General features: G+C 35.7%; 1 protein-coding gene across 1 annotated transcript; it reads right to left on the reverse strand.

The window, feature by feature from the left end:
• Positions 1-1,176: 1,176 nt before the first annotated feature.
• On the reverse strand, positions 1,177-7,853 carry WEE1 (WEE1-like kinase). The gene is made up of 10 exons (XM_088982046.1): positions 7,409-7,853; positions 6,803-6,863; positions 6,647-6,713; positions 4,361-4,624; positions 3,698-3,765; positions 3,465-3,574; positions 3,350-3,390; positions 3,117-3,265; positions 2,178-2,531; positions 1,177-1,662 (listed from the first exon to the last, which is right to left on the reverse strand). Exons 1-10 carry the CDS (start codon positions 7,690-7,692, stop codon positions 1,564-1,566), a joined length of 1,497 nt encoding a protein of 498 aa, XP_088838172.1. The 5' UTR covers positions 7,693-7,853; the 3' UTR covers positions 1,177-1,563.
• Positions 7,854-10,979: the final 3,126 nt, after the last annotated feature.

The following is a 10,979-nucleotide window of genomic DNA, read 5'->3' on the forward strand; positions in this document are numbered from 1 at the left end:
CAGCTCAGGTTTCCGCAGTGTTAATTGTAGCAACTCAGGCATTATTTCATTAAGGTCAAGAATCTTGCCAATGTGGTCACGAGCAATACACACAATAGAACAGTTACCACCCGTCGTCATAGGTGAAATCAAAATTGATTTTAATGGAGCCTTCAGTCAGCAGTTCCAAACAACCGGCTTCCAGATTTTACATGTTCCCTCTCCCTTCCTCCACATAGTTCATGGCTCTTGACTTCCTCCACTGCTCCACAGAGTGTTCATGGCTCTACTAAGAAGTATAAGGGCTGGTAGTCGGCAACTCGGTATTGTTGAAAAGCTTGTTATGACCTTCTAAATGAACCAAAGATATATATAGTAATTTTTTCGTTTCTTGAATACAACTGATTTATTAACTTCCATGACTTGTTTCCACCAACCTCGAATTGATTGGTTCTTATCATTAGGCCCATGGAGCTTAATCCCAACTAGCTGCCAGACTTGTTAAGAGATGTTGCAATTAATGAACAGGTGATCGATATTTTCCCAAGTAATACAGTCGTTATTGAATATTTGAATACGTTGCATACTTGCCCGCACATAGACATCTTCATGGGCCGGGTAGCCCGATGGCCTGGTACGGTTTGCACCCCGGTCAGGTTTGGTCATGTAATTAAGCCCACGGGCTTGACCTCGGGCCTAACACAGTAAGCCCAACTGTGTTTCGGTCCGGGCTCAAGATTTATCAAAAAAGCCCGACCTGAACCCGGCCCGGCCCAATTCAGCATTATATAATATTTATTAAAATATATATTTATAATTTAATATATACATTTTTTATTCTTTTCTTTATAATCTCTCTCTCTCTTCAACCACTAACAGTATGGGCTAAATTTCGAACTCAGGCCCAGGCCTGGGCTTTTTATGAGAGCCGGGCTCGGGCCCAAGTTGTAGGCCCAATGGTCGGGCCGGACTCAGGCTCGGGCCTTAGAAAATTCTGTTTATATAGAGTAAAAGCCCGGTCCGAACCCGACCCAGCCCATAAACCATCATCGAGAGATATTCCCAACACACGGCGGGGATGTGCTGTGGGGGCAGAGTTGTGATCTCCAATTTTGTACGAAATATGTTTGAGATGTGAGGGAATAGATCATGTTGGAAGCATTTTTTAATGGGAACAGATCCGAACTCAAAAAGTAATAGAACAATTAGACACTTTGATAGCAAATGGAGGCTTGCTCAAGCTATGCTTTGATCAGATGAAGTTCTTTCACGTCCATAACAAAACAAGTGAGGGATTTTTTGAGTGTTAACCCATATTAATTACTATTTTCACAACAAAATACAGGATTGATGATTCATTCATCAATGGCATTTTTTTCTTTACAAAAAACTGCACGCTGCACCATAAAGGGAAAACTGGTACAAATATCAGAGACAACTGCTCTTGCAAAATTGAGCAACCTGAACTTTCTCCCACCCCATTAAAAAAAGTTATTGGCCAGAGCAGTCAGCATATACAATCTCCAACATGCAGCTTTTAGTCCCCATCAAAAAAACAAAAATCAAACTTCCAAGATCATACTGTTACTTCGACCTTGAAATTTTGCGTGCCCGGTCAAAAATAGGATTTTCTAATAGTTCTTTAGCAGAAGGTCGTCGAACAGGATCAGGATCCAACATAACCTGATAGAAGATAGAATTGAGGAAACATTAAATTGTGGCCAGCAAGGGTTGATGTATGGATGAGAGGAACTAATTTATTCACCAAAAAGTCTGAACATAGTTTAAAAATGGTACCAACTACCAATGTAGACTTTTACCTTCAAGAAAACAATGAATTTTAAAAATTGTGATTCTGAAAATATAGAAAAAACAGCAGATTGTCTTGTAGCAAGGTTCAAAGTATCAGTAAAATGCATCCAATACAAGGTGTGTCAATATGCTTAACATACAATATCTCAACGCTTTCAAACTCATGTAATGTAACAGGTCTCCTATCAAATTGTCAGAGCAAAAAGTGAAAAAAAAAATACATGATTCAATGAAAAGAAACTCTCAATATGCAAAATTTGTGTGTCAAGATTCAAGAGTAGAAATACTTTTAAACAATGTCCTTTAAAACTCAGGTTAAAAAAAAGATTTCCCTTCAAAAGAAAATTCAATTGATGCTACACAAGTGAACATCTTTAGTATTATACCTTGAGTAAGTTCTGAAATTGTAGAGAATGCCCAGGAAGCAATGGTATCTTTCCCTCTCGGAGGTTCAAAAACAGAGGCCCTGATTCTGGCAATGGTGATCTTCTAACAAGCTCATAAATGGCAGCCCCCAGGGAGAAGATGTCAACTTTTTCAAGATGCTCATACTTGTCATTCAGGATCTCCTGGGGCATGTAACGTGCATCACCTTCTTCAATTGGTAGGCTCCTATCGATTAGAGTTGCACAACCAAAATCACCAAGCTTATAAATTCCATTCTTGACATAAATATTATCAGGTTTTACATCCAGGTGAGCTATTCCCCGTTCATGTATGTACTGCAATGCCTGAGCAATCTGTAGATATCTTGGTATCATAATAACCAGAAATAACATTTAGTGGAAAGGACTGAAATTTGCCAAGTTGAAAAATAACAGCAGCAATAAGATTCTACAAATAGTCATTACTTGATGCTGACTCCCAGCAATCCAGGGTCATAGACCCATAGGAGGGTGGAGTGAACATGGACCTAACATACAGCATATTTAACATGAAGTGGCTACTCATACTCAAAACCACATTCTCATGCTTGTCAGGACTCAGCCCTAGATTTTAACATTGCACCAAGCAATGGCCCCTTGAAGCAATTGGATATCGATTGACCCATTACTATATAGGGGTGCAACTTGAGCAGACTTGATTTGTGCAAAGCTATAGAAAGATGCATAATCCCATCTGTTTCTCCCATTACAAATGATGACAATTCACATGAATCTTTATACAAAAGACTAGTACAATTTTTCATTTTCTCTCTTTTTCTGGGTACACAAATATGTCAATATCTGGCATTTGTAGAAGTTTGGGAGGGGATCCTTAACTGAAAAAATAAAGAGATTGTGGCCCAATGTTAGGACTAGAAGAAAGAATAAATTCAGACTAACCTGATACATAATTTCCAAGACTTCTCCCTCGCTAAAAAACGGAGAAGATTCTTTAATGGATAGACTGCAGTCACAGAGCTCCATTTGAATGTAGAGGTGCTCATTTTCAAACCAAGAGGTATAGTAATTAACAATGTTTGCATGAGACCCTGGCAAAGATATCAATCCATTAATACAAGAACAATTTGTGCAAGGATTTGGAAGGGGAAACTGAAAAAGACTGGTTCACATACCCAGAGCTGCTAGAGCCTGAACTTCCATCAGAGCTTGCCTCCTACAAAGACAAACAACATAAGAAACAAATTCTAACAACTCAGGTTGATTAAATAAGAAGCATTAAGGAAGTACTTTTCTGTGTCCTGATGCAATTGCCTAATGCTATGTTTCACTGCATACATGCAACCATCAATTCTTTTTAGAACTTTGAAGACACGGCTGAAGTTCCCATAGCCAATTTGCTGAAAGAAAGGTAGGTCAAAATCACAAAAAAATGGATCAGGCAAGGAAATCCCCAACTAAGGAGTAAGGACTGAAAACATAGTTGATGATTCAGCTAAAGATGAAATGAAATTGGGCACTACCTCAATCTCATGGAAATCTGTATGATAGCGAGAAAGGCCATCTCCACCAACAACTGAGGAGAAAAAACCTGCAGTCCAGAGCATCATATGTTAAGGCCCTTTTACTTTTTTTGTTTCATCTAATTTTCTTTCCACCAAAAAAAAAATGTGTTGAAGTCTAACAATTGTTTTTATCAGTTATTAGTAATAATTAAACTTTTTTTCCAAATTTAAATTAAAACATGATATAAAAAATTGCGTGTACAGTGTACACCACATTGTTTGAGTTAGTCACAACCACCCACCCAATCTTACTGTTATCTACAAGTTCCCTCGGGGAATCACCTTCAATAAATAGAGCTATCAATGGTTCAAGCAGGCAAGAGAACCAAACCAACCATCAGTACAAATGTCCCCTGCAACTCCAAAGAGGACCACAGTACAAATGTCCAAGTATATTGGATAGGTTGTTATGTCATAAATTATTCATATGTAGCAATCTGAATTCCTTGTTAAAAAACAACAAACAGATGCATTCTACCAATTTCAGAAAAGGAAAATTTGTGGATGGGATGTCAATATGGAAAAAATATTTGGAGGTTATTGCCTTAAGAAAATAACCTAGAGATTCTAAAATAATCCTCTTCATTAAATTAAAAACAAAAGACTGAACTAAATTTATACCTGTTGACTTTGCTCTCCGGCTACCAAGAGGATCTAGATCTGTTTCTTCAACTTCCTTTATATAGGGGTTCCTGATACAAGGGGGAGGCAGAACACGACAGCGCAAAGCCACAGCAGATTGTGAAACATAATTCATTTTCTTTTCTGATGCAACTACAGATAGCTTTTCTGTCTTAAGATCATCTTGATCAAAAGAATCAGATTCAAGATCCATCACTTGATTGCAGAGCATGCTGGAACTGAGAGAATTGGCCAAGAAACCCTCTGAGAAAATGAGGAATTTTTACATGTCAAATAAGCAGGAAAAGACTAGAAGAAATCGTATCACTGAGAGAGATATCAAAGTGCAAAAAGTAAAGAAAAAAAGGATAGAAAAACATTCATTTACAGGTATTAAGAAAAATGAAAACATAAAATGCAACTAAAATTCAGAAACAAAATTTTCCTACTGTAATTACTACAACGAAGAGAATTTTAAAACAGAAACAACAGAAGAAATAAAGGTAATATATAGATATTTAGCAATCATCAATTCATAATACAAAACCAAAATAATCATGAACAGTTATTAGGTAAATAATATCCACTATCTGATTGATCATGTTGTTCTAAACCTGTATCATTTGTACATAGTTAATTGGCATGAATAAATAAAACACAGAAAGTTGCAACTTGTTATTAGCTAAAAGAATGGAACATATTGAAAAATAACTCATAAACCTTTACCATAAGCCTGTAATCATATTAGATTCAGATCAGATTCACTTAATTCTGAGTTTGATCCAATAAGAAATCAATGGCATCTAAATCCAATCAGATGTACGAACAATGCACCCGAGTTCAACTTCTATCAGATTTTTCAGATTTCAGAGTTCATCCAACTCCAATGGCTTTACTCTAGGCCCCAATATAAAGTTGTATTCTTCGGATGCCCAATTATGTAATAAATACACTAAAAGCTTTATTTTTTATCAAAGCAAGGGTTTAAGTTTTTTTATTCAAAATAAGACTTAAAATTCAATAAAAACGAACAAAGGTTTTATATGTAATATACCCTAAAATTCAATTATGTATATAATATATCAAAGTCAAATCAGATGTCAGTTATGTACTAAATACACTAAAGGTTTTAGGGAAAATTCCCGATCAGTACCCTGTACTTTAGCTAGAGTAACGATTTGGTCCCCAAACTTTAAAATGAGGCAATTCAATACCCAAACTTTCAAAATGTGACAATCCAGTACCTGTCGTTAACCAGTCCATTAATCAGCCATTAAATGGCATTTGAAAAGTCAAAAATGCCCTAAGAAAGCCATCTAATTCCCTTTATCAACCATCCAAACATTGACAATAAAATGAACAGCCCCAAATTCTATATGCTTCTAAATACTCACCAACTATTTTGAATAGAAGAGGCTAGGATTTGGAACTGTTCAGTTTTTTGTCAATGTTTGGATGGTTGATAAAGAGAATTAGATGGCAATATGAAGGGCATTTTTTACTTTTCAAATGCCAATTAATAGTTGAATAACGGACTGGTTAACAGCAGGTACTGGATTGTCACATTTTGAATGTTCGGGTACTGGATTGCCGCATTTTAAAGTTCAGGGACCAAATTGTCACTCAAGCCAAAGTACAATGTACTGATCGGGAATTTTCCCAAGGTTTTAGCAAATTATATAATTATAATATTAAATAATATATATTAACATGTATAAATATATGTATCAAAGTCAGATTTTTATTGTATTGAATGGGAATATCCAAATCCAATCCAATTTTCAACCGGATACTACTTGCCCCATCTAGGTCCGATTCAAAAGCATATATGGATCATCCAAATCTGAGATAATCAAATGTCAGATAAGGCCATGGAGTTTCAGGTATCATCAACAGGCCCAACTTACCATTGATAGTACCTGGAAAAAAATACTGCATTAAATTCATAAAACCCATGACAGCCTGCTAGCTGCTAACCATAAAGTAAAAGCCAACCTTTGACCTTATACTTCCAAGGTCTCAAGTGTAAAGTAGACTGAACAGGAGTTTAACTAAACATCCTCCATGGTTTTCCATCTTATCCAAGCAGTAGTTAATTAAATATAACAACTCAATCGACTAGCTATTAGCATATATGAGATGTCCTATGCAGAGTGAGACGCAATCAAGTGGAAGCTCAGTATGTCTATACACTGCAAATATCAAAAGAATACTCGATAGAATATCACAAAAGAAATAGGTAAAGGAAAATGAATTTCTATAATTCCCTACAGCAAGAAAGCTTACCTTGTCTTTGTCTTTTGCTTCTAACTGTCTTCAACTTTTCTGGTGATTTGGGACAGGGGATATTTTCCTGATAAAGTAAACAAATGACAAAATTGAAAAGTGATGATTCGAAATTAATAGCGAGTTACATGATCATAACCATACAACCAACATAACCTTATTGCAATCCAGATTATTGGAGATTTGCTGCCCATCTGGAGTAATATAATCCGGAGTGCTGCATTCGGATAATTAAAATTAGGAGAATAAAAACGAAGAAATGTAAAAGATGTTTGAAACTTCAAGCACTGGACTCTTCTTTATTCAAATATCTAAGTAAGAACATAAAAACATGAAAAGCTCAATAATCAAAATAAAATGTTTTTGAAATTCATTTCTCGTCATTATTTATGAGACTGAGATATTGCAAAGGGAAGGTTAAAAGGATGCAGATGGAGCGCCCCCCACAACGACCAGTTGGCTGGCATGCTCTGATTGGCCAGATCGGATCGTCAACAACAGCAAACAACTAAGAAAAACACAATTGTTTTCCTGGAACTCATGAATCTTTTCCCAAGTTCCATGTCAACAAATCTGTAATCGAACGAAGAACGATGAACAAAAACAAGTTATCTTTTTTCCAAGTTATTCAATCGAAACTAGAGAACTATCATCTTGAAAACTTCAAAAAACAAAAATTAATAATCGACCCAAATTACAAGCTCCAAATCGATATGTTGAAAAGAGCGCGAACAAGAGCATTTGGAAGAGAAGCGAGATTACCAGAAAAAGTCCTGGCTGAGAATGAAATCCTTCTCGTCGAGGCTAAAATCAACATCCAAATCGGCGTCCACATCGAGGCTCAGTGAAGAGGGCTTAGGTTGCTCTTCCTCCTCGTTCCTTTCAGCTTCCAAGAGCTTCTGGAAGCGATAAGGGTTAGAGGAGGAAGATGGCTGTTGGAAAGGAAGCAGAGATACCTGACCCAGCTGAACAGGAAATTGCCTTGCGACAGTACCCTTCATTTTGCTCCCCTCTCTCCTGCTCCTCCTTAGGGTTCTTCTCTTCATCAGCCACAGACCTCCCGCTCAACGTCTCAGGTGTTATGTACCTCTCCCTCGCCCCTCTCTCTCTCTCTCTCTCTATCGATCTCGATCTCGATAGTCGATAACTCGATTACCCAAAAGACAAATGAATGGAGCACTCAGCACTGCATCGGTAAAAGGCGCTCGAAGTTCAAAATTGCGCGGCTTTTTCTCGCATGGAGAAAATCCGATCTGATCAAGTGCTACAGACGCTTCACAGTTCCTACAACGTCAAACCCGCCATGTATGAGATATGCGGTGTAGACGGTTGGAACGTGTTTTATAGGCCGATGATTCGGATGTAGGGTGAGCTGATATCTTCTCCCAAAAATATGTTCCAACCCTCTCCCAACGTTACGTAACAACGAACATTTTACTATAAAACTGAGACCCACCAAAGTAAGACCCACCAAAGTAGACCCATCATGTATGAGATGTGTGAGAATATGTTTGTAGAGGGTTTGAAAGGTGTTTTGTTGGCGAGTGATCCAGATGTGGGTGAGTTAAGATCTTCCATCAACAAAACATATTCCAATTTCTAACCCTCTACCAACATAATGTAACACGGCACATCTCTATAAAAGTAGGACCCGCCATGTATGAGATGTGTGGCGTGACATTATGTGGGTAGATGGTTGGAATGTATTTTTTTTGGCAAATGATCTTAATATATGGTAAATTTATATATTTACCTTTTAATTTAGATAAATTATAAATATCCACCTTCTATATTCTATTGGGGTTTCACAATGTCCGGTTTGGGAGTGTTTATTTGAAAAATAAATGTTTATTCCATAAGTATTTAAAAATAGGAAAAATTCCCGATTAGTAATTTATACTTTAGGCTTAGTGTCACTTTGGTCCCCAAACTTTAAAATGCGACAATTCAATTCCTGAACTTTCAAAACATTATAGTCTAATACATGTTGTTAACTAGTTGTTAAACAATCGTTAAGTGGCATTTGAAAAATACATAAATGCCTTTCGAATGTCATCTAATTTTCTTTATCAACCATACAAACATTAACAAAAAATTAGCAGACTCAAATCCTTGCCTCTTATATTCAAGAACGTTAGGGTCACTAGAATGCCCATTCAAATGTGACCCCAACTTTTCTTGAATGGAAAAAAGGCAAAGATTTGGGACTTACTTTGTTGTCAACATTTAGATGGTTGATAAAGAAAATTAAATAACACTTTAAGGGCATTTGTGCCTTTTTCAAATGCCACTTAACGACTAGTTAACCGGTAGTTAACGACATGTACTGAATTGTCACATCTTAAAAGTTTGGGTACTGAATTGTCGCATTCTAAAATTTGGGGACCAAAGTGGCACTAGGCCCAAAGTACATGGTATTAATCATGAATTTTCCCTTAAAAATAAGTAATGGTCCCTTTGGCTTGTAGGCAGAATCAAAATGTTTTAGAATCGAAATTCAAATGATATATTTCCATTGTCTATTTAGTTTAGACAATAATGGAAATGTGAATTGGAATCAACAATAATGAAATTTCATTTATAAGGGAGGGGTAAGGAATGGCCATTCCTTAAAATAAGCGAATGTCATTCCAACAAGAATGGGAATGGGATTTCAATTCTGCCTAACCAAATATTTGGAATTGGAATAGCCCATTCCATTTCTAATTCCATACCCCTATTCTAAAGAAGGAAACAACACCTAAATGATTATTCTAATAAGTGTTCATGAGCGTTTGGTGAAAAGGCATTTATCAATGTTCAAAGAACCAGACCTAACAAAGAACTGAAAAAGGGAGAGGTTCAACTGAGGTCGAAAGTGGAGGTTGAACTATGATGACATTGTATATGTGTATATATACTATGGGTCATATAAATATTATATATAATATATTCTACAACTTCTAATATATTTAAATATAGTGGATGAATGATAAATTCTTTAATTTTTAAAGCGAATGACTATGATGGTGTTTTTTTGGAGCAACAATGCCAACTTAGCACCATATATGCGTTTAATGGAAAACACCAAAGAAAAAAGCTATTTAGTTCATGGTTTTTAAAACCGAACCAGATTGGATGGTCGGATTAGAAAAATCAAGAACCAGTCACCTGACTGGTTCTATTTTTCCCCAAAACCGTTGATTTTGGTCAGCAAACCGTTGAACCGACCAGTTAATTGTTCGAACGGTTTTGACCATTTTCAATTTTTTTATTATTTTTTTGTTTCGAACCGGTAGCCAAACCCTTGGCCGGTTCGATTTAAAAAACCACGATTTATTTCAGTGATTTATCAAATAAACATGTCTCTTGACTTTTGTGAAAGTTGCTTGTAAAAAAAAAACATCAAATCTAATGTTTTTTTCTTTTTAAGGCCATCTTCTTTGTTGTTTTGCTTATATGGCACCTAATGGTGTTGATGTGTAAAAAAAAAACATCAAATCTAATGTTTTTTCTTTTTAAGGCCATCTTCTCGTTTTTCAAGACAAAACCATACTAAACATTTATAAAATAAATACCATCAATACAAAATCACCTAAGGTTCAAATCTCTTAGTTTACAATTTCTTTAAAATGCATATAATAATGTAATATATACAATAAAGAGTCATTAAACACATCTGAAAAAATAATTATTTAATGGCCCATATAGTTTCATGAAATTGAGATTGATTCACTAGTTTTTAATTAAACTGGCTGGTCAGGCAATTTTCACTAGGTTTTATCAAATAAAGTTATTGGGGTGTGACCAAACTAGCAACCGTACCGGGTTACAATTCAACTAGTCTAATCGACCAATTTCAGTCTGATTTCCTAAACACCAGCATTTATCGACATAGGAGCCAAGACATGACAAAAAGGAAATATGAACTTAAAAATAAGCCCAAAATTTGGGCTTCTTTAGTAAGTGTTTATTCTAGAGAATAAACAATTATTAGAGCTTTTTTCATAAACACAAATGTGATATTGGCTCAAAATAAATACTTATTTGAATAAGTGCATATTTTTAAGCACTCCTAATCTTCTTAGCCCTTTGAACTTTGTTTTATTCAAAAAAAACTATCTTTTATGTTTCATCACTTATCCTCCTCTCATTATCTCATTATCTCATTAGCCATTAATTAATTACTTGAAATATTTTAATGAGATTGTTATGTTTTAGGTTTATACGTGTTTAAAACCCCCAAATTACACTTATATTGTTTTTGAAGGCTATTGATGGGGTCATAAGTCAAATTCCAATCAAACCATCACATGAAATTTTGATAAAGTGTAACATGTGGTCGAATTGAGGA

Source organism: Nelumbo lutea, chromosome 4 (assembly GCF_056320005.1).
Source record: "Nelumbo lutea isolate HS-2025 chromosome 4, American lotus-T2T, whole genome shotgun sequence".
Taxonomy (NCBI): domain Eukaryota; kingdom Viridiplantae; phylum Streptophyta; class Magnoliopsida; order Proteales; family Nelumbonaceae; genus Nelumbo; species Nelumbo lutea.

Bases quoted from the DNA above. Each gene is read 5' to 3' on its own strand.
- WEE1 (XM_088982046.1), bottom strand. From the start codon at position 7,692: ATGAAGAGAAGAACCCTAAGGAGGAGCAGGAGAGAGGGGAGCAAAATG. The intron at 4,625-6,646 runs GTAAGCTTTCTT...TCATTTTCTCAG, and splicing joins AAGCAAAAGACAAAGACAAG to AGGGTTTCTTGGCCAATTCT. The intron at 3,391-3,464 runs GTACTTCCTTAA...TTGTCTTTGTAG, and splicing joins TTGCATCAGGACACAGAAAA to GAGGCAAGCTCTGATGGAAG.